This window comes from Zalophus californianus, chromosome 9, assembly GCF_009762305.2.
Source record: "Zalophus californianus isolate mZalCal1 chromosome 9, mZalCal1.pri.v2, whole genome shotgun sequence".
In the NCBI taxonomy this organism is placed as follows: Eukaryota; Metazoa; Chordata; class Mammalia; order Carnivora; family Otariidae; genus Zalophus; species Zalophus californianus.
In genome coordinates, this window is record NC_045603.1 from 51671603 (window position 1) to 51697687 (window position 26085).

The window sequence follows — 26085 nt, forward strand, 5'->3', positions numbered from 1 at the left end:
ATTAACTTTGGAGAGGCACAAGCCGAGCTTCTAGGATGCTGATACTGTGCCGGTTCTTGGTCTGGGTGGTGGCTACACTAGTGTTACTCTGGGAATTACACTAATGATTTGTACACTTTCCTGTTTGTATTTTACATTCCAATGAAAAGTTTTTTTTTCCCTTGATTTATGGGTCATTTAAAAAAAATCCCACAACTCTTATCAATATTCAATCCAGCACATTGCTGATAGTATTTACAAAACTATTAGGTATTGATAGACCTCAAGAGTTAGTTTTTTTTTTAAACGTTTGAAGAAAAAAATATCAGTACATGGGGAATTCTAAACATAGTCTATCCTAAGGATTGCATTTCAGTGTATTCAAATGAAACCAAAGATCAGCTTGACAAGGTTTACTATGCCAAAGAATCCTTTTCAGGAAAGATTTCAATCTGGGGAGTGTATAGGAGGCTTGCTGCCCTCTTCCAATCCCCCTTTCCTTACTACACAGGGGTGTCCAAATCATCCTCTGAAAATCTCCGGCTTCATGATCAAGGCCCTGTGCATGAGGTCTTATTTTCAAGTTCACAAATAAAAATGCAAGTGAGATAAAAACACTTAAAAAAAAAAAAAAGTCGTTTCCCACCATCTAATGCAACTAGCTCTGGGGGTGGGGGTGGGGTGCTGGGTGTTAACAGTGATTAGAAAGTAAAGGAAAGGAGGGGGGCGCCTGGGTAGCTCAGTCGTTAAGCATCTGCCTTTGGCTCAGGTCATGATTCCGGGGTCCTGGGATGGAGCCCCACATCGAGCCCCACATCGGGCTCCCTGCTCGGCGGGAAGCCTGCTTCTCCCTCTCCCACTCGCCCTGCTTGTGTTCCTTCTCTTGCTTTGTCTCTCTCTGTCAAATAAATAAAATCTTAAAAAAAAAAAAAGGAATGAAAACATCACCCAGAATCACACCAAATCGAAGAAGACAAAGGCAGCCAGAACTATCTTATTTATTATAAAGATACACCATGAAGAACAGACCTGACTGTATACTGAAGCCTGGAATGGTACATGCCAAAATGTACAGTACTATACATAAAAGTGCATTGTCACAACAGATTAACAAAACATTTCTTTTCTTCCAGAACTGTAAAAGCATCCCCCCTATTTCCGCCTCAGAGCTGAGGGACTGTAACAGAGGCAGGACAGAGCACAGGCGACACACTTGGGCAGCAGAAGCTCAGAGCTGGAGGGAGGACGCGGGGACACTGTGGGGACACTGCGGGCGGGAAAGGCACAGTCACGGCTACCAGCAAAACGAGACAGTCTGATGACCGACAAGGATGCAAGACAGATGATACTGAGCACCGAGGCAGAGGAAGGGACACGGAAAAGCAGGGAGAACGCGGAGGAAGTTTCCACGGAAGTGGGTGGTAGGAATTGGGGTGGGGGGTGGGGGGCGGGGGGGGCGGCAGGAGCGGGGTTGGGGCGGGTGGATGGGGCGACAGTAAAAAGCAAGGCTAAAACTCCTCTAAAATAGAAAGGCACTTTCACATGTACATACTACAGATGTACATCGACACGATTAGGTAACAGTCACAAGCAGGAAGCTACCAGTACTGTAACTGATCAAACCGACAGAAAAGGACAATACTGATTTAATTACGTGGGCAGGAGTTACCCTTGAGTCCATAGGTAAATAGCAGTCTCTCCTGTTACACAGCCACTCACTTTACTTTAAACATCTAGAATAACCATCACACTACACACTGAACTTGGATGAATGCTCTAAAGGGGGCATTCGCAAATGCACGGTTTATATATTTTCTTTACTAAACAGTTTCTAAGATAAGCATTATGGAACCCAGTACAATTATTTAACATACAAAAGTCCCTATGTAATTTAAAGATACAGGTACCCATCTCGATTATACCACATAGACTATTTTTTTTAAAGAACGTATACCAGGGTAAGTGAAAGCTCAATTTCCAGTTTGTTTTACTCATCTGAATTGGGGGGGGGTGCCAAAGTCATCCTGCACCCAGCCTGACACCCAGCCCAGCTGGAGGCTGGGGTTTTCAGCTCAGGGGACAGTCTGGAGTGGGGAGCTCTATTGTACACATGGGTGAGCCTTTACCTCTAAGTCGCTCTGCAGCTGCAGCCTCAGTGGTGGGTAACTCAGAGCAAGACTCAGTCCCAAGTGCTTTTCCTGCATTCGTGGTTTCTCACTACTGTGGAATAAAATGAATGTGATCCCAAATCTGAAGTCTTCTAAATCCTCAACAGACCTCTGGGCTCTTTAATTTTTTTTTTTAAGTTTATTTAAATTCCAGTTAGTTAACATACAGTATGGGCTCTTTAAATTTAGAGGCTGTAATTATATTAAAGTTCTTCTTCATTTTGTAGACCCCATGTCATTCCCAAAGCTGAGGATACTACTACCCTTCCCACTTGTATCTTTTCCTTAATTAAATTATAAGCCCGTTTTGGAATGGCAAAAGTACGAAGAAAACTCTTGACCGATACAATGTGACCTGATCTCTCCATCTACTGATGGCTGTTCGCGCTCACCATAGTAAAGTGGGACCCTGCTGTAAATTATTCTATGCATGGCTCAAGGAGCACCAAAGTCAAATTACGTCGTGTGAAAATGTGCAAAACTGTTGAACAATAGCATTGACCCTGAACGTGAATATAGAGCTCTGCAAAGGGCCGTTTGACTGGTTCAAATAATTTACAGAACACTCATCAGAAAATCTATACTAAGTACCTTTCTTTCTCCCGAAGATCCTCTCCCAACACCCCTGACCCCAACCATAAGGCCAACTTGGTAAGCCTACTTCAGTGAGTTCTGTGGATGAGACATGAACAGTTGTATCAGCTGAGAATATATATTCTTGTGTAAGTGGAGTCTGGTAATCTCTGTAGGGCATCCTTTGCCTATCATCAAAATAACCTCCTTCCCAAACCATGCATGAAGAATAATATGATCCTTGAAACTGGGACATAACATCTCCAGATTCTTTTTGCCCATCCCTCGCACCTTCCCTCCTCCCCACTGCATGCTACACCTGTAGCTGTAGGGAGGGCCACGTGGTGGGTGAGGCCGCAGAAGCTTTTAATGAGCTTACAGGATGTAATTCTGGATCCTTTGTGAAGTGGCCACCTTGTCTTATCCCCTGGAATCTGAAGACTCTTACTAAAACAAAGTAAGAAAACGTGAGTCCTTACTCACTGTGAGGTCACATCCTTCCTTGGGAATTGGGCGGGGGTGGAGGGGTGGAGAAGATAGAACAAAAAGAAAGGCAGGCTTCGGGGTGTCACCAGGGATACAGGGAGAAAAGAGGGAAACATTTAAGGAAGTAATGGGAGAGCATGAGAAGTTTCCTGCAAGAAGGCACAGCCTCTGAGGCTCTGAGGCTCTAGAGCAGCAAGTCCTCTGCCACCTAAGGGAGCAGAATCCTAATTTGGTGTTTGGAAAGGCAACCCTCATTTCATCAGAGGTGTAAACACTGAAGAGAGGAGACACCGGGCAGGATTACCAGGGAGAAGTCTGAAGACATGAACTTGCAGGAGTAAGATCTAAGTTAAAACTTGTAAAAGACACCTCCTCTCCCCATAATGAATTCAACATGCCTCTGCCCTTTTGATGCCCTCTGTAACGTGTTACTCTTCTGTCACAGATGGAAAGTAGCTTAAAGAAATCCTTTTAATTTCAATTTCTAAAAGATTTAAAGTCTCCCCCACCCCCCAGTTATTTCCATTTCTTATTCTCTGTTTCTGTTTCCCCATATAGCAGCAGAGAACTAGAGACCAAAGTGGAATCTGGAAAGAACTGGAAGTTTATTCAGGAAGGTTTCAATTTCCTAGGAATTTGGGAAGATGGTTTAAAAGGGTTAGTGCTACTTAAGAGCTCAATCCTGGCTGAGTCTCCCTGGTGTCTCAGATTGCTGAGGGACCAAGAGAGCTCAAGAGAAATGGTGAGAAGCTGGACAAGATGCTGAGCTAGGCATCGTTTTCAAAATGGGCAAAGAGGATGCTTCAGAAAACTCAGAGTTAAAAGCTTACCACATCTGGAAATACTTGAAAAAAAAATTCTCCATTCAATCCATTTGTGAAATTAGGCCACCGGCTAGCAACCAGAAGTGTGACTTTGAAAGGTAACCCTATCTCATTAATTTACTCTCTCTCTGCATTAGAATGATTAGACTGGCAAATTGAGGGAGAGATCACAGTAATGATCTTGATTTTTAGTACAGATCCTCATTGTTTCCTGCAGGAGGAATTCACCAGTGGGTTATTCAAGTCCATACTGTGTCACTCTTAGATGGGCAGGCCAGTGGCTGCCAGTTTGAATCCAAACTTAGAAGGAAATCAATGGTGGTCGAGAGGGGTTAGTCTGGGCCATCCATTTTTCTTAAAAAAAAAAAAAAAAAGATCTCTTCATCAGTAAGTTCAGTGACAAAGTAGGTAGGATGGCATAAGCTGCTGCTGGTAGGAGTGGTGATTTGTACCTTAGTAAAAACAACTGAATTCAAAGCAACTTTTTAAGACAGAGGGAAAACATAGGGAAAACTGTCTTTGTGCTAGGATGTCAGAGAAAGAGGTCCTCACAGAGCTCACCTGACTATCTGAGTTCTGTTGAGACGACGTAAAAAAAAAAAAAAAAAAAGAAAAGAAAAGGAAAAAGTCAGTGGTTCCAGGTGCCAGATTGGAAGGAAATCACCCCGGAACCATGAGGTGCCCCTCCCACCTTGGCCAGCATGGCACGTCCTCCAGTACCGGAGCCAGTTCTCTGTTGGCTCAGAGAGACAAATGGAGAGCAGAGCTGGGAATTCCACTTAGGTTCCTTAGGCCTCTGTAGCCTGATTAAAGGAACCGAGGTCATTTAGCCAGAAGGGAAGGCTGAGTGAGGCAAGGACTTGTGTGCCACGTGCGTGCTCCGTTTCCAGGGGGAGAACACAGCGGTTTCGGGGAGCTAGAAGCATTCCCTAGGCAGTTGGTAACAACAGATCTCTGAAGGAGTCTGTGGAGTAGTGTAACCAGGAACTCTTTAAAATTAGACTGTTCTAGTCCTTTGGAATGCAGGGCATGGACTTAGAAATCTTCGGGGGCCTGATCAGGCTTGTGGAAGGAGTCACACCGAGAGCTCTGGAGGATTCTCTCTCTCTCCCTCTCTCTCTAGCCTTTCCTAGGTTCAGCTCAAGCAGTAACTGCAGGGGTTCTCACCCCCCTTCCTCTGAGCTTTTAACCTGGACCCAAGGGAAAAGACTCTTATGAAAGAGGCAAGCATCCAACACATTCAGGTGGTGGGCTGCAACTTCCCCTGGGAGCGTCCCAGGTGCTCACTGTCAGCTACCTAAACAATGCCCTTAGCACCTTTCAGCCGTCACCCCCAAGTGCCACAGACCAACACTGGTTTTACGCCAAGGCCTGGAAACTCAGATTCTCGTGCCTTCGGATCCAGACATTTCTGACTCACCCGGGGCTGCACTAAACCCGAAGCAATATACCACCCGGAGAGCAGGGTGGTGGTGTCTTCATTGCAAATGGTGCAGCATTGGATTTTCAAGTAAATCTAAGTGTTTCTATTGTCTTTAAAATGACATAAGATATGTCCAGTTATTAAAAAAAAAAAGGAAAAAGTTACAAAATACAAATGCCCGTGTTAATTTAGCTAGTCTCAGACATTACATTCGAGAACATAGAAAAGCCAAAAATCTCCAGTTGTAAGCACAAAACTAAGGAAAGTTATGGATCACCGACTTTTGTCACTGATCTGTTTCTTTTAAAATCACCAGCCCAGATGACCTTGCCCACTTGGTCTTTACATTGTGCAAGACTTGTCTGTTGGACCTTGGGAAGGTGGGGCAGGTCCTACAGTAGGGTTTGTTTTTGGAAGAACAGCAGGTTTTGGCCGAAGGGCTGGCGGGCTTCAGCTGCACACCCATTCTGGGTGCCACCAGAGGCTTGAAAGTACTCATGGTGTCACTGGAGGAGGTGGTGCTCCGTCGGATCTGTGGCTCCGAGCTCCTGAGGGCAACGTTGTGCAGTGGGCTGAGAGATTCCGTGGACGTGGCAGGGGTGGGAGCGTTTTTCACTTGCTCTAAGGTATCCAGCACCACATCGGGGGCATGCTTTGCCGTACTCTGTCTCTCCAGCTCTCGGAGTTCATTCAAAGCAGTGTTCATTGTCTCCTCGATATCCTGTTGAAAAATAACCAGAGAGAGAGAGAGAGACAGAATAGAATGGTAATTAGTACTAACGTACAGAAACCCTTACACTTCATTTCAAAGCAGACAGGCCGGCAAAAGCAATGATGTTTTAACTTTGCTGTCTGTAGGATGTATACACGTAATGCCATCTCACACAATTACTTTGACTGCATGGTCAGGAGAACAAGATGCAAGGGTGCATGGAGTCATCGATCAAACACTGGCCATCCCAAGGTGCTAGGCAGCCTTCTCGTGATTTCTCCCGTACATGCTGACTTACTGTAACAGAATTCCGTTTCAACTTATGGTTAAAAGATAGCTTCAATTTCTCAAGAAATAGATGGGAATGGGAATGAGGCAGGCTTCTTTCATTCATTTAACAAATAATTTTGAGCATTCACTAGATACTTGGCTAACTCCTAGCAGTTCTTCAAAATTCAGTTTAAGCCTTCCCTGATCTGATGCTCTTGTCCAGTGGGTCTCAGTGGACGTGGTGTACTGCCCCACAGACAGCATTTTTGTAGTCTGCTATGTGTGTATTTTATTTTTTAAAATTTATTTATTTGAGAGAGAGAGAGAGAGTGTGTGAGCACAAGTTGGGGGAAAGGCAGAGGAGAGAATCTCAAGCAGATTCCCCACTGAGTGTGGAGCCCCATATGGGGCTTGATCTCACCACCCATGAGATCACGACCTGAGCCAGAATCAAAGCCGGTCGCTCAACCAACTGAGCCACCCAGGTGCCCGTGTGTGTGTACTTTTAATGCCACAAGAATGGGGTGGCATTATTGGCATTTGATGGGCAGGGGTCATATATACTACATCTGTTGCAGTGTCCCAGATAAATTTAGATGCAATGAACTGTCCTGCAGCCTGTTCAACTTCTGAATGTCCTTCAGACACTGATGTAGGTGAAAATCCTGTTTATAATAACCTAAGCCCTGACCCTAACTCCATCTTATATCAATATACATTTTTAATTGTTGTATTTATGGTAATTACATACGTACGTGAAAGCATCTTACTACTTTGTCTTCTAGCCTAGTCAAGCATTAACTGAAGTACACTTGTTTTAATATTTAATTCCTTGTATTTTTGTATATTTAGAGCTTTATATGTTTTTTTTTTCAAATTACGTATCTCATCTGTCAATTTATTTCAGATAGTAAAGGAGGAATTACAAAATACATTTCAAAAAGGTAGAGTGTGTTCCATTGATGGATGAACAGATAAGCAAAATGTGGTATATACATCAATGGACTTTTATTCACCTTAAAGAGGAAGGAAATCTTGCCACATGCTACAATATGGATAAACCTGGAGGACATGAAGTTAAGTGAAATAGGGGGCCAGTCACGAAAAGACAAATACTGTATGATTCCATTTATATGAGGTAGTCACACTCCCAGCAGCAAGAAAGCAGAACAGGGTGGCCAGGGGAGAAAGGGAAGTTGTTCGTCAGTGGGTATACGGTTTCAGTTTGCAAGATGAGAGAATTCTGGAGATCTGTTTCACAAAATGTGAATATACTTTACTGAACTGCACAGTGAAAAATGGTTACGATGGTAAATTTTACGTTATGTGCTCTACCACACACACACACCTCCACACCCATGGTGGAGTATTGTGTGGGACGGGAGCGGTGAAGACCCATCGCCCAGGTCTGACTAACATGCCTCTTCTCTACACTCCCGGGGCTCCTTTCACTCACCTGGAGCATAACCCTCATGGCGCTGCATAATGGGAACGGATTTCCATTTCCAGCTCCCTCACAGGACTGCAAGCACCTTCAGAAAGCAGCTGGGTAATGATTTAACGTTGCTTCTATAAAGCCGGGCAGAGGACCTGGCACATAGTAAGTGCTCAATAAAAGTTTGCTAAATGACTAAACCAAGACACAATGATCACATATGGATACTGTCGTTTTTAAAAAAGCCCCATCAGGGATTCCACTGATTTGTTTAATAAGAGCATCTGCATATTTTTTGTATGAACACCATGATGGCAGGCTTACTTGTCCTCATGGGAAAATCCGAAGATGAGAGATGGAAAGATAAATAAAGGACACAGCTGGAAGCCGTTTTGGGAAGATGACATCACTTTTCAAGTGATTATTTTCGTATGTGATTTCTATCTGATGCTAAACATATGGATTTTTTTATAAGTATTTGCCCCAGAGAGATCGTGCAGAGCCTGGTTTATCTGTTGAGTTTTTGTTTTTATGATTTACAATTAAAGGATTTCCTGGGGTGCCTGGGTGGCTCAGTTGTTAAGCATCTGACTCATCTCAGTTCAGGTCTTGATCTCAGGGTGGTGAGTTCAAGCCCTCCATTAGACTCCACGCTAGGCATAGAGCCTACTTAAAAACAAAACAAAGAAACAAACAAAAAGGATTTCCTGGTTCTGGAAGCAAAAGGGTTAAACAGGCATTGTTACACCTTCCCACCCCAAAGCTCCTAATTCCCTATCTTTCTAACCTAAATCCTGTTTCACCTGCTTATTATAAGCAGTGACATTATAGATTTCTCAAACTGTTAAATTCAGCTGTAATATTTGATTACGTATATAGGTCTCCAAGAGCCTGGATATAGTATTTCAAATAGAGAAAAACCAAAAGGTCAAGTCTCTTTGATTTCTGCTGAGAAATTGCTATACATTTAAAATTGGTTTAATTTTGGGGTGCCTGGGTGGCTCATTCGTTAAGTGTCTGCCTTTGGCTCAGGTCCTGATCCCAGGGTCCTGGGATCGAGCCCCACATCGGGCTCCCTGCTTGGCGGGAAGCCTGCTTCTCCCTCTCCCACTCCCCCTGCTTGTATTCCCTCTCTCACTGTCCTCTCTCTCTCTCTCTGTCAAATAAACAAATAAAATCTTAAAAAAAAATTGGTTTAATTTTTTAAAAAAACATATTAAACCCCTCACAACCTAATTTACATTCAAAATTTTCTTTAGGACACTGGAAATAGCTTGGAAATTTGTCACATCAGTGTAGGTCTCCTTGGGCACTCTTTATTAAAAATAATTCATCTTTAATAGTTCCCCATGTTTGTTTCATTTACTTCTCATTCACTCTCTTTTTCGATCGACTTAGCTCTTTTTTAAGCTTCAGATGGCTGGAAGATGCTTTAGATTAAAATGGCAAACCCTAAATCTATTCACCTTTTTCATCATTGGTGATACCCATATTTTCTGATGGCCTATGCTGGAAAAAAAAAAAACAGAGGAAAAATGGCAGAATGATGGAAAATCCATTAATCAATCTTGTCTTACCTTTACTTTGTCAATTTTAATCATTAGAAAAAAACTACAAAATCCTTTGCACTAACTGTTGGGAAGAGAAGAGTGACAGAGGACCCAGATCTGCTCTTCTTCAAATAGCTAGCCATTCTCTCTCCTATTATTTACGGACTAATCCAGCATTTCTCCTAAGTTGAAAGGGTCTTGTTTCTCCTACACTAACCTTTATCTGTTTCTGGCTCTCCATTCTTTCTATCAGTTTGTCTATTTTATTATCTTTAGCATGCTTTTGGGATCTGGTAGGGCTAGTCCTTCCTCATTATTATTCTTTTTCAGACTTTTCCTGGCTATTTAGCAATGATGTGTTTGAATGCCCTGGGTCCTACACTTCTGCCATGTCTCTGAATCAATATGAACCTAATCACTTAGGCCCTTCCAGTAACAAATCATTCTTCTAAAGAGACCCTTAGTCAGGCCTTAAAGAATGGACTAATTTCTTTTTCTGTTTTCTTTAGTTGGTTCTCTACAAAAAGCATGACTATAAAGAGGAAGTCCTGCATCCCTCCATCACACCCCAGGTACAGAGCAGGTGCCATTCCATTCCATGCATCCTACCTGAGCGATTGTCTCTGGGTCCAATGGCTTGTGGTCATTGAAGCCTGTGTATTGCCCTGACGACGTGGACCTTCTAATAGGAGGACTGTCGATTTTCTTGAGGGAGTCATGCCGGCTGATATTGGTCAGGCTGGCCGTGGCCTGGCCTGCGCCTCCTCTCAGGACTGTCGTTGGTGAGGCCACGGTTCTGCAGCAGGCCCCGGGGGTGACTGCCCAGGCTAGGGGACCCCAGGTCAACTGAGGAGTTGGAAAGAGCATGCGGGGGGTGCAGGGGGCAATGGCGGTCGCTGGTCCTGCCAGGACGCCTTACTGGAGGGGGTGGCTCTCCTCTTTTTCTTTGTCTAAAAATACACAAAAAAAGAGAAAATAGGAGAGCTTATCACTCTGGGTAATACTCAAAGCCGCGGGTTCTGCAGCTCCTCGAAGTGCTTGGAAAAGTGGAGGTTCAGGAGCCTGATTATCAGACCCCACCCACCTGGCTAGATAGCCGTCAGGATGTCGGTCTGTTGGGGAGTTCATATCCTTGGACGAAGACTTGTCCTCAGTGACGGGCCCACTGCTGGCCTCGCTGTCAGCTTTCTGGCTCAGAGTGTCTGAAAACGTGTCATCCCTGCAACAAGGAGAATCAAGAGTGAGAGTCTTTTGCAAGATGAATGGGAACAAAAAAAATAAGTGACGTAGCCTTTACATATCTAAGTCTTTCTCTTATCAACATGACTTTTCTCATAATAAAAATGTACCATTTCATTGCAGGTGAAGTGCAAAGATTCAGATATACAACAAAGAGCAAAATCACAATCACTCATGATACAACAGCCAGACGCCACTGTTGCTAGAATTTGAGAAAGTCTCCTTCTCTACTTTTTATCTATGCCTGGGTAAACATGTATGATGTCTGCATATATATGTATGGTATTTGTACTTAGATACTTATATGTTTCTGTAGCTTAGATATCTATGACTGTATGTCTATATACACATACACATAACATTTCTTGGCTTCTGAAATCCACATTTTAATATTTTTTTTCTAAAATTAGGCTGAATCATTTATTTTTTATTTTTTTAATACCTTTTAATAGTTTTTTTTTTTAAGATTTATTTATTTGACAGAATGTGGGAGAGCACAAGTAGGGGGAGCAGCAGAGGGTGAGGGAGAAGCAGAAGCAGACTCCCTGCCGAGCAAGGAGCTTGATGTGGGGTTCCATCCCAGGACCCTGAGATCATGACCTGAGCCAAAGGCAGACAGTTAACCGACTGAGCCACCCAGGCATCCCTAGGCTGAATCATTTAATCACTGTATACATTTTATGGTATATTTCTCTTTTCCTTGAAAAAATGCTCTTAAATTAGTGCTGCACTGTGAAATATTATACTCACAAAATAGGGATTATATTGTACATATGATTTTGCAAACTGTTTCTTTCATTTAATATATTATGACCATCTTCTCATCTCTTTAATTTTTAAATTACAGCAATATTAAAAAAAAAAAAAAAAAAAGGAAGCCTGAAGATGATTCTTTTGAGACGTTTAGGTCAGTGTCTTCCCTCTGGGGACTCTGGAATTGAAACGGTAGCCAGACAGCAAGAGACGAGTACCACTGGTTTTGGGAACCAGCAGCGTTACTACAGCTCTTGAAGCTATTCTCCACATGGCGGATTTTTCTAAGAGCCTGAAAGCTTCCATCTCTCACGCTATATAGCTCTTGCTCCGAATCTGCTGGTGGAGTTTGGAAAATGAAAACCTGCTGGCCCCGAAGTACCATTAGCAAAGACCCAACATCAAGGTGAAGAACGGTGCCCAGCTCAGAGGTTCGGGCTCTGCGATCCCTTCTGCTCTTTTCTCAAAAGACCAAGGCTGGTTTAGGAACAGTGGCTGGAGTCTTCCGGCAGAAGCAGCAGCCGGGCGGCCGGCACTACTCACATATCCTGCACCACGATGTACTGGTGCGGCACGAGCCCGTCGATGCCGTTGTGTCTGCCTTCCCACCAGTCCTCAGACGCGCGGTGATACAGCAGCAGGGAGGCCCCCTTCTTGAAGGACAGTTCTCTGGCAGATCGCCCCACGTAGTCAAACTTGGCTATCGCTTCTATTGGCTCACATTCTACAAAGAACACACCAGAAGACGATGAGGGACAGAGTTGTGAGGTAAGCATGAAACGCTACGTGAAAGTTCTCTAGGCGGCCTTAGAAATCAACAAGGCCATTTCAATATCCAGAGCGAACAAGGTAATAAACAAGTCCTCAATGCGGGACACAATCAGCCTGTTAAGGGAGATACAGAAAAACATTCTCTTGCTGTCATCAGTTTTTCACGCAAAGAAGAATGGAACATTGGATCTTAATTTCCACAGCCTCTTACCAGAGATAGAATGACAATCTAATAAAAAATATTTTAAACTTTGCAACATGATAATATGAGATCTTTCCTTGGGTTGTAATATCCTCCATAATAACTCCAATATTATTTTGACAATGATGGAGTTCCCTTGTAACATGTTAATAACCATGGGTAACATGGAAAAATCACTATCTCAGGACACTAGGAAGTTTATGCTTTATTTGCTTATTTGGAGAAAAATCAAGTTTACAAAAACCAGCACATTAAATACTATTTGAGTACATTTAATTTCTTCATGTACTTTTCTGGCACTATCAAATCTTCCAACTACTACCGACAGTAAAGATAATTTTGTTTTCTCTAGGATCAGTAATAAATGCTAGTTGCCTATGAAACAAGCATAACTTAGACTGTCCTGTACCCAAATTAAAAGACCAGATTCAAAAATTATATTATCCAGAGGTCAAAAGATATTCAAGGGGATTATGGTGAGTGAAAAAAAACCTATCTCAAAAGGTTACATACTGTATGATGCCATTTATATAACCTGCTTGAAATGACATAATAATCAAGATGGTGAACAGATCAGTGGTTGCCAGAGGTTGGGAAGAAATGGCAACGGCTATAAAAGGGGAGCACAAGGGACCCTGGCGATGAAACTGTATGCGACTAAGTAAACATCTGCACACACAGCTGAGTGCACGTGAAACGTGAATATGGCGGATGGGGTGTGTCAATGTCAATTTCCTGGCTGTGATATTATGCTGCAGTTATATAAGATTTTTACCAGGGAGGGAAGCTGGGATCTCTCTGTAGGATTTCTTACAACTTCATGTGAGCCCACAATGATCTCAAAATAAAAATTAAAAAAAAAAAAGATATCGAACTCTGGGCCTAGAATTGGAATTTCAGCCCTGATCTAATTCTGACCATAAAAGTTGAAGGCAAATAAGAGGACAAACTATACAAAACACCTATAAGAGATGCTTTTTGTGATTCAGCTTATTGCAAAACGCCCTTCAGTTCAGGGCCTTATGATCTTTCCTCCTATCTCTCACCATCCCCTATTTTCATTCCTGCTATCTACAACAGATGAGTAAACTTCTAATCAATAATAAACAGAAAGGGCCAATACAAGTGCTAACTGTTCAGAGAAATATATCTACGCAATGAGCAATGTCTCATTTGGTAAAATCTGAGCATGTGTTAGTTTCTGAATACTCTAGCATATATGCACACATGATAGATTAAAACCTGTCTATCTGTCAAATATTTTCTCAGGAAATTGTCTTCTATTTTGCCTGGTAATGAACCTTCCCATTTAAAACCAGTTTATTTTTCCCCAAAGATTCTTGAAACATGTTTAATATCTTGTATGGAATAACTGCATAAGAAATCATTGGATAGCCAGCTAGGCTTCTTTCTCACTTGGTAAGTTCAAACATTCTCTGGGCCATGTAAGGCACAAGCATAAAAATCAACAAAACACATTGAAAAAGCTTAGGGTTTACCTTATGTGAAGGGCCTGTGTGAATATCAGCTATACATTTAAATACTATAATCTACATGTCATAGACTTCTTAGCAAAGTAGGTGTAAAAATAATTTTAGAACAATAGTTTAACAATTGACTATAACTTTCAGATCATATGTTAGCACTCTAGTACTCCCTCCTAAAATTACATATGTATATATTTAAAATATTTATTTGAGAGAGAGAGAGAGAGCAAATGAGCATGCATGGGCAGCAGGGAGAGGAGAGGCAGAAGGAGAGAGAATCTCAAGGAGACTCTGCACTGAGCATGGAGCCCACATGGGGCTCGATCCCATGACCCTGAAATCATGACCTGAGCTGAAACCAAGAGTCAGACACTTAACCAACTGTGCCACCCAGGTGTCCCTAAAATTATACTCTTTATTAAAACAATATGAATAGCAGCTTTATTAAATATCTACAAATCTGCTTTATAGAGGAGGAACTATAACTTTATATTCAAAGAGACTGACTTTATAGTTTGTTTTAAAATTGCAGACAAAGAATAAATCCTTGTTGATCAAAGATGATGATGACATTTTTTTTAACCCTAATTCTCCTTGGGGAACAGAAATAAACATGTCCATGGTACAGGAGACATGAATAAACATATCCATGGGGAGGAAAGAAGACATGCCCATTTGTTAAAAAGAACTTCATGACATGTACTTCGCAAATTCCTATGTCAACATACCTGTGTAATTTGAATTTCATTTTACTGAAAAAATAAACCCAAAGCCCATAACATAGTGTGCAGTCTATGTACTTGTCAAAGGGAAATGAAGAAAGAACCATTAATGTTCTTTAGACATTAATTAGACATTCAGTCATACATTGTCAGTGCTGGCCAAGGGCTATTTAAGACTATTTAACATATATATATATTTTATCATAATTTTAGAATCATGCACTCTATGCTTGTTATCTCTGTTTATTTGTTGAAACAACTAGCAACGGGATTATCAGACTCTGCTTATTTAATTCAAATGTGGAGAGATTATGAAAGAATGACCCGATGAATCAGAAGTACATTTTATTGGTAATTCTTTACCAACTAGTTATTTTGAGCAGTTTCATTATTTTGACTCTTTCTACTCCCATGGGAGTCATTTCGTAGTCAAGAGTCAATCAATAAGCTACTTATACAACATCTTAGTCTACTTATTGCAGAGCAAATCAATCCGAGGGCATGGCAATGCACCATTCCCTTTCCTATGGAGTCACATGGTCCTCTAAGGGCGTCAGAGACACTGTAGAATGTCACTGCTATTGGTAACAGTAAGAGTGAACACGATAACTTCATTTCCCTGCACGGCTATTACAGCTCTGTGCAAAGGAGAAAAAAATTCAGTACAGCTGATTTTCTGACTGCCTGGTGCTATCAAATCTTGTATTTCCATTTCTTGTCATTTCATACAAAATGCAGTACACTGCATTTTCTTTTTGGGACCTTGCTGTCCCTGACACTTCCCCTCCTAGATCTGTTACCCACTGCCCTTGCAGGTGACGGTTCTGTTCTAGGACAGCCTCTCTTTCAGAAACAAAAACTACCCTTCTCGAGCAATACCATGACAGAGAAAAGAAAAGACAATACCTGGGTATCACAAAGATAATCAATACTGTAGTTGATTTAGTTACAGAACTTTAGAGGTTGGCTGTGGGCAAGGGTATCTGTCCTTTGTATGCAATACTTTTCTTTCCAGCAAAATCAGGTGAACATGGGTAAAACGTTATAGAAAACACAGAGCCCTCAGTGAAGCTTCTCTTTTGTAGTCAAGAGGTAAGAATAACTAACAGATGGCAGGGTGGGGAGACTGATGTTTGGCAAGAGAGATGGCTGGGGCTTTGTCTTAGCTTTCCTGGCCACTAGGGAAGGCAAGGAAACAGAGAAGTCATCAGTGAGAAAGGAATAAATTGTACGGAGAAACAAAGGAACTCAAGACAGAAGAAGGGCCCAGAGACTTTCAAAAGTAACATCACAGAAGTAGAAGCTCTCACTGTAAAGAATTTCTTCTAAATGAAGTTCTGAAAATGTCAATTCATTTTACTTTTAAAACCATAAACTTTTTTGGCTCAGATGTAACTTTTTAATATACAGACAAGGAATCTAAAATGCAATGCATGTTGAAGTGAAACATTTAAACTTTTTTTTTTTTTTTAAGGCAGAGGGTGGATATTAGACATTCTGATTACCGTTACCATCTTGCTGAAATCAACAAGAAATCCTGGATTTTTTTAAAAAAAGATTTTATTTATCCATTTATTTGACAGAGAGAGAGAGAGAAAGTACAAGGAGGGGGAGCAGCAGAGGGAGAGGGAGAAGCAGGCTCCCAGCTGAGCAGGGAGCCCGACATGGGGCTCGATCCCAGGACCCTTGGGATCATGACCTGAGCTGAAAGCAGACGTCCAACTGAGCCACCGAGGCGTCCTGAAAAATCCTGGATTAAAAAAAATCTTTGTAATTGCATTAATAAGCTACCACAACAGTAAGGAATATTAAAGACAAAAAACTCACAGAAGTAGGAACCCAGTGAGGTAAACAACACGAGAAAATGTGAGTCAGAGTTTGCCTTGAGGGTACTTTCCCTGCCGGGTTAACTTAAGGTTTCATTTTGGACAGAAAACTAAGCCCAGTGTCTGCTCAGTGTGGAGAAGGTAAACCCCCGTAAATCACACTCTCAGTGTTACAGTGAGCTTCTAGTTCTAGAAATCCTCCTCCCTCCTAGCCCTCCATACTTCTCCGTAGATGGTATACATCACCCCCGCCCCCTCCCAGACTCAAAAATAGAATCTATCTCAACCTTGGAACAAATCATCTCCAAGAATCCCAACCACATTCCAGTCCTCAGGTACGTTTGCAGTTTAAAATCACACTACCTGGGTGGCCTGGAAAACCTCAAGCTAAAAATTCACTAGGTTCCCAAGTTGCCTGTGCCCCAGGCAGAAGTAAATGAGAAGCCTTTCTGGAGGAACTTACCTTCAACTGAACCTAAAGGAATTCCACACAGTTCCAAGGAATACATGCAAAATTTACAAAGCACCCTGGAAAATAAGACTCAGTGAGCAAGAACCAAAAAAAAAAAAAAAATCCAGGAAGACTGCAGATACTAGAATGATCAGAATCACAATTTAAAACAATGGAAAGGATTAATATGAGTAAAGAGCAAAAGACTGTAAAAAATGATTAAGCAGCCAATGCGAAAGTGAACTAAACAAATGTAGAAAAGAACTTATAAACTCAGTGGATGGGTTTAAAGCAGATTAGTCATAGGTAAAGAGAGAATAAAAGGATCATGTGTACAGCTAAAGAGGTACTGAGAGAAAACTGACAGCTTTATATGTTCATATCAAAAAAGTGTTGGGGCGCCTGGGTGGCAGTCGGTTGGGTGTCCGACTCTTGGTTCCGGCTCAGGTTGTGATCTCAGGGTTGTGTGATCGAGCCCCACACGGGCCTCTGTGCTCAGTGCAGAGTCTGCTGAAGACTCCCTCTGTCCCTCCCTCAGCTTTCTCTATCTTTCTCTAAAATAAACAAATCAATCACTCTTAAAAAAAAAAAAAGTGTCGAACAGCTGTCCCTGAAGTGCCAGTGGCCAAAATGAAGTTCAGTCCCTTTGTGACCTCTGACTGGAGCAAGAACCGTAAAAGGCATTTCAACTCACCTTCCCACGTTCACAGGAAGATTATGTCATTCCCTGTTTCCAAAGAGCTGAGACAGAGGTACACTGTTTGATCCATGCACATCCACAAGGATGATGAAGTACAAGTTGTGTGAGGAGACCACAAAAGTCAGCAAATGGGCAAAGTGGTCCAGGTTACAAGAAGAAATACGTCATCCTCATTGAACGGGCACGGCAAGAGCAGGTGAATGGCACAACTGTCCACGTGGGCACTCACCCTGCCAAGGGGGTTATCACTAGACTAAATTGGACAAAGACTGCAACAAGATCCTTGAACCTAAAGTCAAGTCGTGCCAAGTAGGAGAGGAAAAGACCAAATATAAGGAAGCAACAACTGAGAAGATGCGGGAATAAAGTAATCTGACATACGACTTTAAATAAAAACTGTTAAATGAAAAAAAAAGTGTCGAAAAATAATGTTACAGATTAAATTTGTTGGAAAAAGAAAAAAAATGATCTCTAAAGAGAAAAGTATAACAGTTTATCGAGAGACATTAAAAAACTAGAAATATGTTTGTGGACTGGAGGAACGAGTATTACAAAAATGTCAATTTTGTCCATGTAAATATATGTAGAGTTAGTGCAACTGCTATCAAAACCAACAGGTTTTTAGTTCTAATGTATGTTTTAAAAACTTGAAAAACTGAGTCTAAAATTTAAGTGAAATTGCAAAAGATTAAGAATTGTTAAGGAGAGCAAAGTCAGAGGTCTTGATTTGCCAAATATTGGGATTTATTAAAAGGTATTAATATTAAGACAGGAGGGATAGACAAGTAGATCAGTGGAAAACAGGAGAGCCCAGAAACAGACTTGCGCAAAGAGGACCTGTGATTTATGCAGAATTGTGGAGAAAGGACAATTAATGCTAGGACAACTGTGCATCCATATGGAGAAAAAGGAATGGACCCCCAACCTCACAGCATACCTCCAAAGAAATTCCTGGTAGAATAAAGACCTATGTGTGAAAAAACAAAACCTGAAAGCATTTAAAAAAGAATATGGGGGGCGGGGCGCCTGGGCGGCTCAGTCAGTTAAGCGTCTGCCTTCGGCTCAGGTCATGCTCCTGGGGTCCTGGGATCGAGCCTCACATCGGGCTCCTTTTTCCAGCAGGGAATCTGCTTCTCCATCTCCTTCTGCCCCTCCCCCCAGCTCGTGCACGCCCTTTCTCTCTCTCCAAAATAAACAAACGTTAAAAAAAGAGAGAGAGAGAGAGAAAGAATATGGGGGAATTATCTTCATTACCTTCATTCAGCACAGAAGGATTTCTTAAAGGAGACACAAAGTGAAACAACCATGATTGGGTAACTTCAACTCCTTTAAAAATTTCCTTGTTTAGCAAAAGACATAATAAGCATATGAAAGACAAATTACAGAGCACAAGATATTTGCAAAACATATACACAATAAAAGACCTGATCCATACCCACAAACTACTCTTATAAATAAAAAAACCAAAGCTAAATCAAACCAAGCAAAAAAAGCCCAGAGAAATGAAGAGTGGGCAGGCAAATGGGCCCCAAATGGGCAAAACACTTGACAGAAATTTCACACAAAAAAAGAAATCGAAGCACACAAAGGTCGGTACATCTACATGAACCATATTTTTTATTTTCTGTATTCTGACCTTGCTGCTGCTGAAGGGTCAGGCCCTCCCAAGGTTCATCAGTTCCTACAGATAGTGTAAACAACTTGCCTGTTGTGCCTTTCAAATACAAACCAACCAATCCAGAGCCCACCCCAACCACCTCTCCTGGGTCACTATCCACCTGCCCTAATCACCTGACCAGGTACCAGACAACCAGAGACAGCCCCTTTGCCCAGAGCCTGCTGAAATTATTCTCACTAGCCAATCTGAAGCCTGCTTACCATGCCCTGCCTGTTCCTTCCCGTGGAAAGCACAGCAAAGACTCTTGCCCAGTTGTTCCTTCTGCCTCTGCCTCCTGACCAACCTTGGGGCTTTTCTGTGTGGCCACCTGAGGCATGATGTACCCTTTCCTCTTGCGCACTGTAACAAAATATCTTTTCAATGGCAATCCTCTCCTGATCTGTTGTCCTTACTATACACCAAGTTTTCTTTTTTTCTTTTAAAGATTTTATTTATTCATTTGAGACACAGAGATACAGAGTGAGACAGAGAGCATGAGCAGGGAGAGAGGCAGAGGTAGAGGGAGAAGCAGACTCCCCACTGAGCCAGGAGCCCGATGTGGGGCTCGATCCCAGGACCTGGGGACCATGACCTGAGCCGAAGGCAGACGCTTAACCATCTGAGCCACCCAGGCGCCCCAATATACACCAAGTTTTCTATAATACTCTGTATCATAAAACAACATCTTTATCAGTAATCAGAGGAATGCAAATTAAAATCACAAGATACCATTACACACGATGATATTGGCAAAGATGACAATATTTGATAAAATTAAGTGTTGATGAATACGTACAACTGGAAGGCTGATATACTGCTGGTGGGGGTGTATATCATTACAGCTATTCTCAAAAATAGTTTGGTTCTAGGGGCGCCTGGGTGGCTCAGTGGTTAAGCGTCTGCCTTCGGCTCAGGTCATGATCCCAGGGTCCTGGGATCGAGCCTCACATCGGGCTCCCTGCTCAGCGGGGAAGCCTGCTTCTCCCTCTCCCACTCCCCCTGCTTGTGTTCCCTCTCTCGCTGTGTCTCTCTCTGTCAAATAAATAAAATCTTAAAAAAAAAATAGTTTGGTTTTATCTAGTAAAGTTGAAAACATGCTTACTCCTGGGTGCGTATATCCTGGAGAAACTCCTGTACATTTGCAGTACTGCAGTAGCATACATGTTCAAAATATTCCTAACAGCACTCTTTTTAATGGCAAAAAATAGAAAACACCTCACATATTCATCAATAATAAAATAAATACAATGGAATATCATACAGTGGTCAAATAAATGATTATAATTGCATGCAACAATGTGGGTGAGTCTCAGGAACATAATACTGAGTAGAAAAAAATCATGAGAAGTATATACAGTATGATTCCATTTATAGAAAGTTCAAGAAAGTAGAAAATGAAGCAAGAAGCCGCTGAAAAACACAAACATATAGCGGTTACCCCCGAGGGAGTAAGGACGGCAATCATAACAGGGAAGGCAAAGGTAATGATGTCTTCTTTCTTCAACTTGGTGGTGGTTTGTGATGTTCACTGTAATATTATTCTTCATACTTAACACATATTTTATAAATTTTCTTTCGTGTCCTACTGAATTCTTAATATAAGCAATTCTAAAACAATGGGTATTAAGGTTAGTTTTACAACAAGGGCCCAAGGGCATACCGTCTTCACTGGTGTGGGGCTCTGTACCAGCATCCTGATCCACTTCCTCCAACGTACCGTGCTCACTGTATGGGCTGTCACTGTGAAGTGGAAACAGAAATTCTTACAAAGTCAAAGGATTTAAAAAATGAACAACTGCTACTATACGAGACTTTGGAATGGCAAAAGAGTTTCTGGATAGTCTTTCAATGAAACGCTGGAGGCTCCAAAGATCATCTGGTCCTATGGCAGTGCAGGTCCCTTCATCTTTGACACAGATAATTCGTATCCACAGAAATTAAAACCGGCTGAATTCCAGTGGAATATGATTATTGCCCTGTGGATACAGCAGTTTTTGCAAATTCATTTCAACAGACCTTACTGCGTATCAACTGATGCTCTTTGATTTCTGCTTTGAATTGGGTGTAGTATCTTTCCCATCTTTTCTTGACACGTTTATTGCAGATTTGAGAGAGTCATGATTTTTATTCTTTTTAAAAACTTACCCTTTAACACAACCACACTCCTCAAATGTATACTGGTAAATGGAATACGTCTGTCACAAATAACAAACCTGACATTCTGTAAAAGCCCATTTATATTGCTGGTTTTGGGGAGAAGGAAAACTACTTTATCATTGACTTCCTGTTTAAAATGAGCGATGCCCACAGAGAACACTATGCATGGGTGAAGGACATAATCAAGCACATGTTACTGGCTGCAAGACTCTTTATTATGGGGCCTGCTTGTAAAAAAAAGAAGTGACCACAAAATCCTAGGATCCAATGTATCAGATAATATTGACCAGATCTTTACATACCGCTCTTTGATAAAAGGAACAAGACAGCAGAACTTACAGATAGAGCCCTGAATGTTTGGAAATACTGTGACACTGGCCTTGCAATAAATACAACTATGAAGATAAACTTATGCATCTCACCAGGGCTGAGTTTTATTCATTTATCTTCCCAGAGCCAAGCTCAGCAGTCAGTACCTTGCATATAGTATGTGCTCAAGTAAATATTTTTGAATTCAATTTCATGTGTGAAATTGCTGGATATACCACAGAACTGGAATCTATCGTGCTTTGTTGTTTAAATTTAGAAGGCAGTGCTTCTGGAAAGAGTCAACCTTCAGTTTCCTTAAGTCATACATTCAGTCATACTGTGGTGTAAGACCCCTGTTATGGTTCAAGTGTACTTTCAGGTATTTAAGATCCTTCAGCTATTCATTCACTCTACTTCTACCTAGTCCTCAGTGAGGCAACGAGAAACAAAGTGTCCTCAGGGGGGTCCAGAATGGGCTTAGATAGGTCTGTCCCAGCTGCTCCTGAATCTGAGCTGCACAGAACGGTTTCCGAGGTGGGCTGGGAGGCAGCAGTTGAGTGGGAAGAGTCACGTGGGCTTTGGAATCAGACAGACCTGGGCTGCCTCCAGTTACGAGCGGTCCTTGGAGAGGCTCCCTGGCCTCTCTTCACTTGGTAGAGTGGTCAGTGCATAAAGTGATCCCATGTAGCTCACATAGTAGGGGCTACTTTTATTATATATGACTTCTTAGAGGCAGGAATTCATAGATCACACAGTGAGCACAGACATTTTAGGGTTCCCTACCTTTGGGATTGTTCAACTGACCACATCTCCCCCCAGCTTCATACTTCACTAGTGACTATGCTGCCATATTAATAATATGTAATATTGATAGTATAATAGTAGTAGTAGTAATATTAAATAATAGTAATACTAAATACTAAATAATAGTGACTATTACTGCCATTTTTTATCCCAGTGATGTATTAATAATAAATTAGATAAATTTAAAATAAATTTGCTTAAAATGACCATTACTACTATAATTGGTTAGGATAATACTTATTGGTAAGAAATGGAAATAATTAAGAATGAAAACATATTTGGTTGACAGGGCTCCTTTAAAATGATATATCTGAGGGGCGCCTGGGTGGCTCGGTCGGTTAAGCGACTGCCTTCAGCTCAGGTCATGATCCTGGAGTCCTGGGATCGAGTAGTACTGCATCAGGCTCCCTGCTCAGCAGGGAGTCTGCCTCTCCCTCTGACCCTCCCCTCTCTCATGTGCTCTCTCTCACATTCTCTCTCTCAAAGAAATAAAATCTTAAAAAAAATAAAATGATATATCTGAAATATTTTATATAGAGCCAAAACTATTTCAGGATAAAAATGAAATCTGTCAGTTCAATCACTTATCTTTGCTTGATAGAATAGTAAAATTAATACAGTTCTAAATGTTTCAAAACCGTTATTCTCTACCGAAGTTGCAGTAGGGTGGTTATATTTAAAAAGATGCCATCCTTGGGAAAAAGGGAGGGATGGATGGGAGTTTCCACAGTAAGAAGCCAGTGCTGTCGTGGTCTTGGTATTCTAACTTATCTCAAGTGTTCCCGCTTCTTCTTTTTGTAAAAATTGGAATCTTTGGCAACCTATGGTCAATTCTTCTTTTTTTCTTTTTTAAGATTTTATTTATTTATTCGAGAGAGAGAGTATAAGCTGAGAGAGGCGGAGGGAGAAGGAGACTCCCTGCTGAACAGGGAGCCTGATGCGGGGCTTGATCCCGGGACTCCAGGATCATGACCTGAGCTGAAGGCAGTTGCTTAACCGACTGAGCCACCCAGGCGCCCCTGGTCAATTTTTATTCTTAAACTGATTATCTCTATATCCATATACTTTTCCCAGGGAGGGAAGGACTAAACTTCTCGGACTTACCAGTAGTCATCTCCAGCCATACATTTCTCATAAACAGGGCCATCCAGCTCCTTAGCATCTGGAAAGATAGTTTCATGGTGGATGATGATGGTTTTGACAATTTCATTCACATGAGCCTGGCAAGACACCTGATCCTGTATTTCTGGGACAGGCATCAATGTGGGACCAAAACAAATGGCCAGGTTATACGGGTCCATCATGTTCTCATCGCTGTACTGTGAAAGGCTATGAAAGAAAGACAGGAGTTATAAAAGCACAAGAGAGAAAAAAGAAAATTGTTGTTCAATACGATACTTTATATTCTGAACACAGGGATCCAAAGCACTGACTGTATTTGGTTTTGATTATTAGAGTAAGGTAATGTTCCACCTACTTTAAGTTGCCTCAGCAAATTCCAAAGAAAGTGAAGCAACTTACAACCTTTCAACGAGGAAGGAACTGAAAGGGGAATATAAATCCTCCTTACTTAATTCGGCATTTTTCAAAGCCACAAGAGAGTTTAGGATAATTTCTATTTCAATGGAGACCAGGATCAAGTGAATGAGTTTCATTTGTAAACAGTATGGCGAGGCTCTAAATGCTACTCAAGTAAATCTGCGAAGGGCAGTAGTGAGCTCCATAAAGTTTTATGGGTATCTTTAAAATGCCCTCCCACTAATCAAACACATCTCAGATTTCAGTTTTCCCCTATAAATCTTGAGGAAAGCCTAGAGGAAAACAAAGCACCTTGTCTTTGTAACCACTGAAAGAAAGCAAACAACTCTGGGCTTTTTATAATTTGCTTTTGGGCAAGACTACCAAAACTAGTCATCAGTCAGTCACAAAAGATGTTAAAAGTGCAAGAGAAGGGGAAAAGAATCCCCAATTCTCTCATTCCTTTTAAAGTTGGCTAACTACAAACTTTGGAGAAGTTTCTGGTTGTCTGGTACTAATTTCTAAATTCAATCCAATGGATATTTGTGAGATATTTTCCAGAGGTGACTCAAAGTAAGCCAGCTCTTTTTTGTTCTGCCTGTAACACATGCAGAAGGTACTGTTTGAGGGAGAAGCTAGAGACGTTATCTTTCCATGAATAAAATGTCAATCTTGAAAGGAAATGTAAAATCCAGGTGAACAGATGACAAACGGAAGAAGGAAAAAAAAAAAAGACTCAGCCACATTTGTGAGATGGTGACAGACACAAAGAAACTGAAATACCACATGACCTGATACTTTATCCTTTTTTGGAAATAAGATAGCCTAGAAAGCAGAAAATACAAAAGCATAATTTCCTCAGCTAACATATGTCTCTCCCTTCTGCCATTTCTCAAGCATTCAGTCTTTTAAAAAGTTCACAGTAAAGGCAACGATCACGTTACAGATCATCTGGAAAATGGATGCATGGAGGAGAAGTGAGATGCAGAATAACAACGGTCTAATTTTCGAAAGACACGTGTAAGCTCGATGGGGAGAGTCACAGTTAATCTTTCTGGGTCTTTAATTCAGCACTGGCTTGAAGAGCAAAAGCTTGTTATAAAAATGTTATATCCGTGTTTCGATTTTACAATTAAGGGAGAACAGGTTCCTTCTCTTTTCATAATTCCTGTCCCAAGCACCCCACCTGACAGGCTGGGGCTTGTTTCTGCATGAAGGCAGGTGCAGTGAGCCAGGGGGCATCTTTGGGCAGAAATGCTGGAAGCAAGGCCAGCCGGCTGACTCATGGCACATTTGCTATTCTTTTGAGCTACAGGGTGAGTTTGATTCAGGTTTTGAGAACTTTCTTGATTCACAGACTGCTTTGCTAGTCTCTTGTGGTTTCCTGGTTCACTGTGGGATTCGCTCAGGTGTGCCAGGAAAATTCAGTGGGGACAGCACGTAGAGGGCCGGCAGGAATGCAAGGCCCTCCAGACTGGGGAAGGGGAGGTACATGCAATTAAAGTTGAAGATCGCAAGCCTCCGGATTTTTTTTTTTTTAAAGATTTTATTTATTTATTTATTTGACAGAGAGAGACACAGAGAGAGAGGGAACACAAGCAGGGGGAGTAGGAGAGGGAGAAGCAGGCTTTCTGCCGAGCAGGGAGCCCGATGTGAGGCTCGATCCCAGGACCCTGGGTTCATGACCTGAGAAGAAGGCAGACGCTTAATGACTGAGCCTCCCAGACGCGCCCCCCCCTTTTTTTAAATTTGAGGCTTTAATACTAATGAGAAAATAAGATATAAAAAAAAAGAACCCCAAAAACCAACCCAGGCCACTTCAATTGCTTTGATAACCATCTTTAGCTAGGCAGGTCAAATGCCAAACACAGAAATTCAGATTCCATTCCACTTTGCCCCATTTCCAGCCCCATTACCGCAAGAGCGGTGTACATTTGAGCTGAGTGCCTTGACTGGGATTTGCCATCAATTCTCCAGCTCAGGCCCCGAAGCCCACTGTCCCAAACGCTCTGGTTCATGAGGCTCTCTCAAGTTTTTGTCTTACACGGCTCTTCTGGAATTTGGAAATG

The 26085-nt window shown here is 41.7% G+C and overlaps 1 protein-coding gene and 1 pseudogene across 1 annotated transcript in view; one reads left to right on the forward strand and one right to left on the reverse strand.

The window, feature by feature from the left end:
* Window positions 1-967: 967 nt before the first annotated feature.
* The window catches only part of SRGAP1 (SLIT-ROBO Rho GTPase activating protein 1), a 265860-nt gene continuing 240742 nt past the window's right edge, over window positions 968-26085 (reverse strand). Inside the window, 8 exon segments of the mRNA XM_027593051.2 lie at window positions 968-5900; window positions 5902-6174; window positions 10030-10161; window positions 10163-10370; window positions 10505-10639; window positions 11956-12136; window positions 20889-20968; window positions 23603-23827. Coding sequence (XP_027448852.2) covers window positions 5796-5900; window positions 5902-6174; window positions 10030-10161; window positions 10163-10370; window positions 10505-10639; window positions 11956-12136; window positions 20889-20968; window positions 23603-23827 — 1339 coding nt within the window. The 3' untranslated portion in view covers window positions 968-5795.
* LOC113921801 lies at window positions 17502-17937 on the forward strand (annotated as a pseudogene).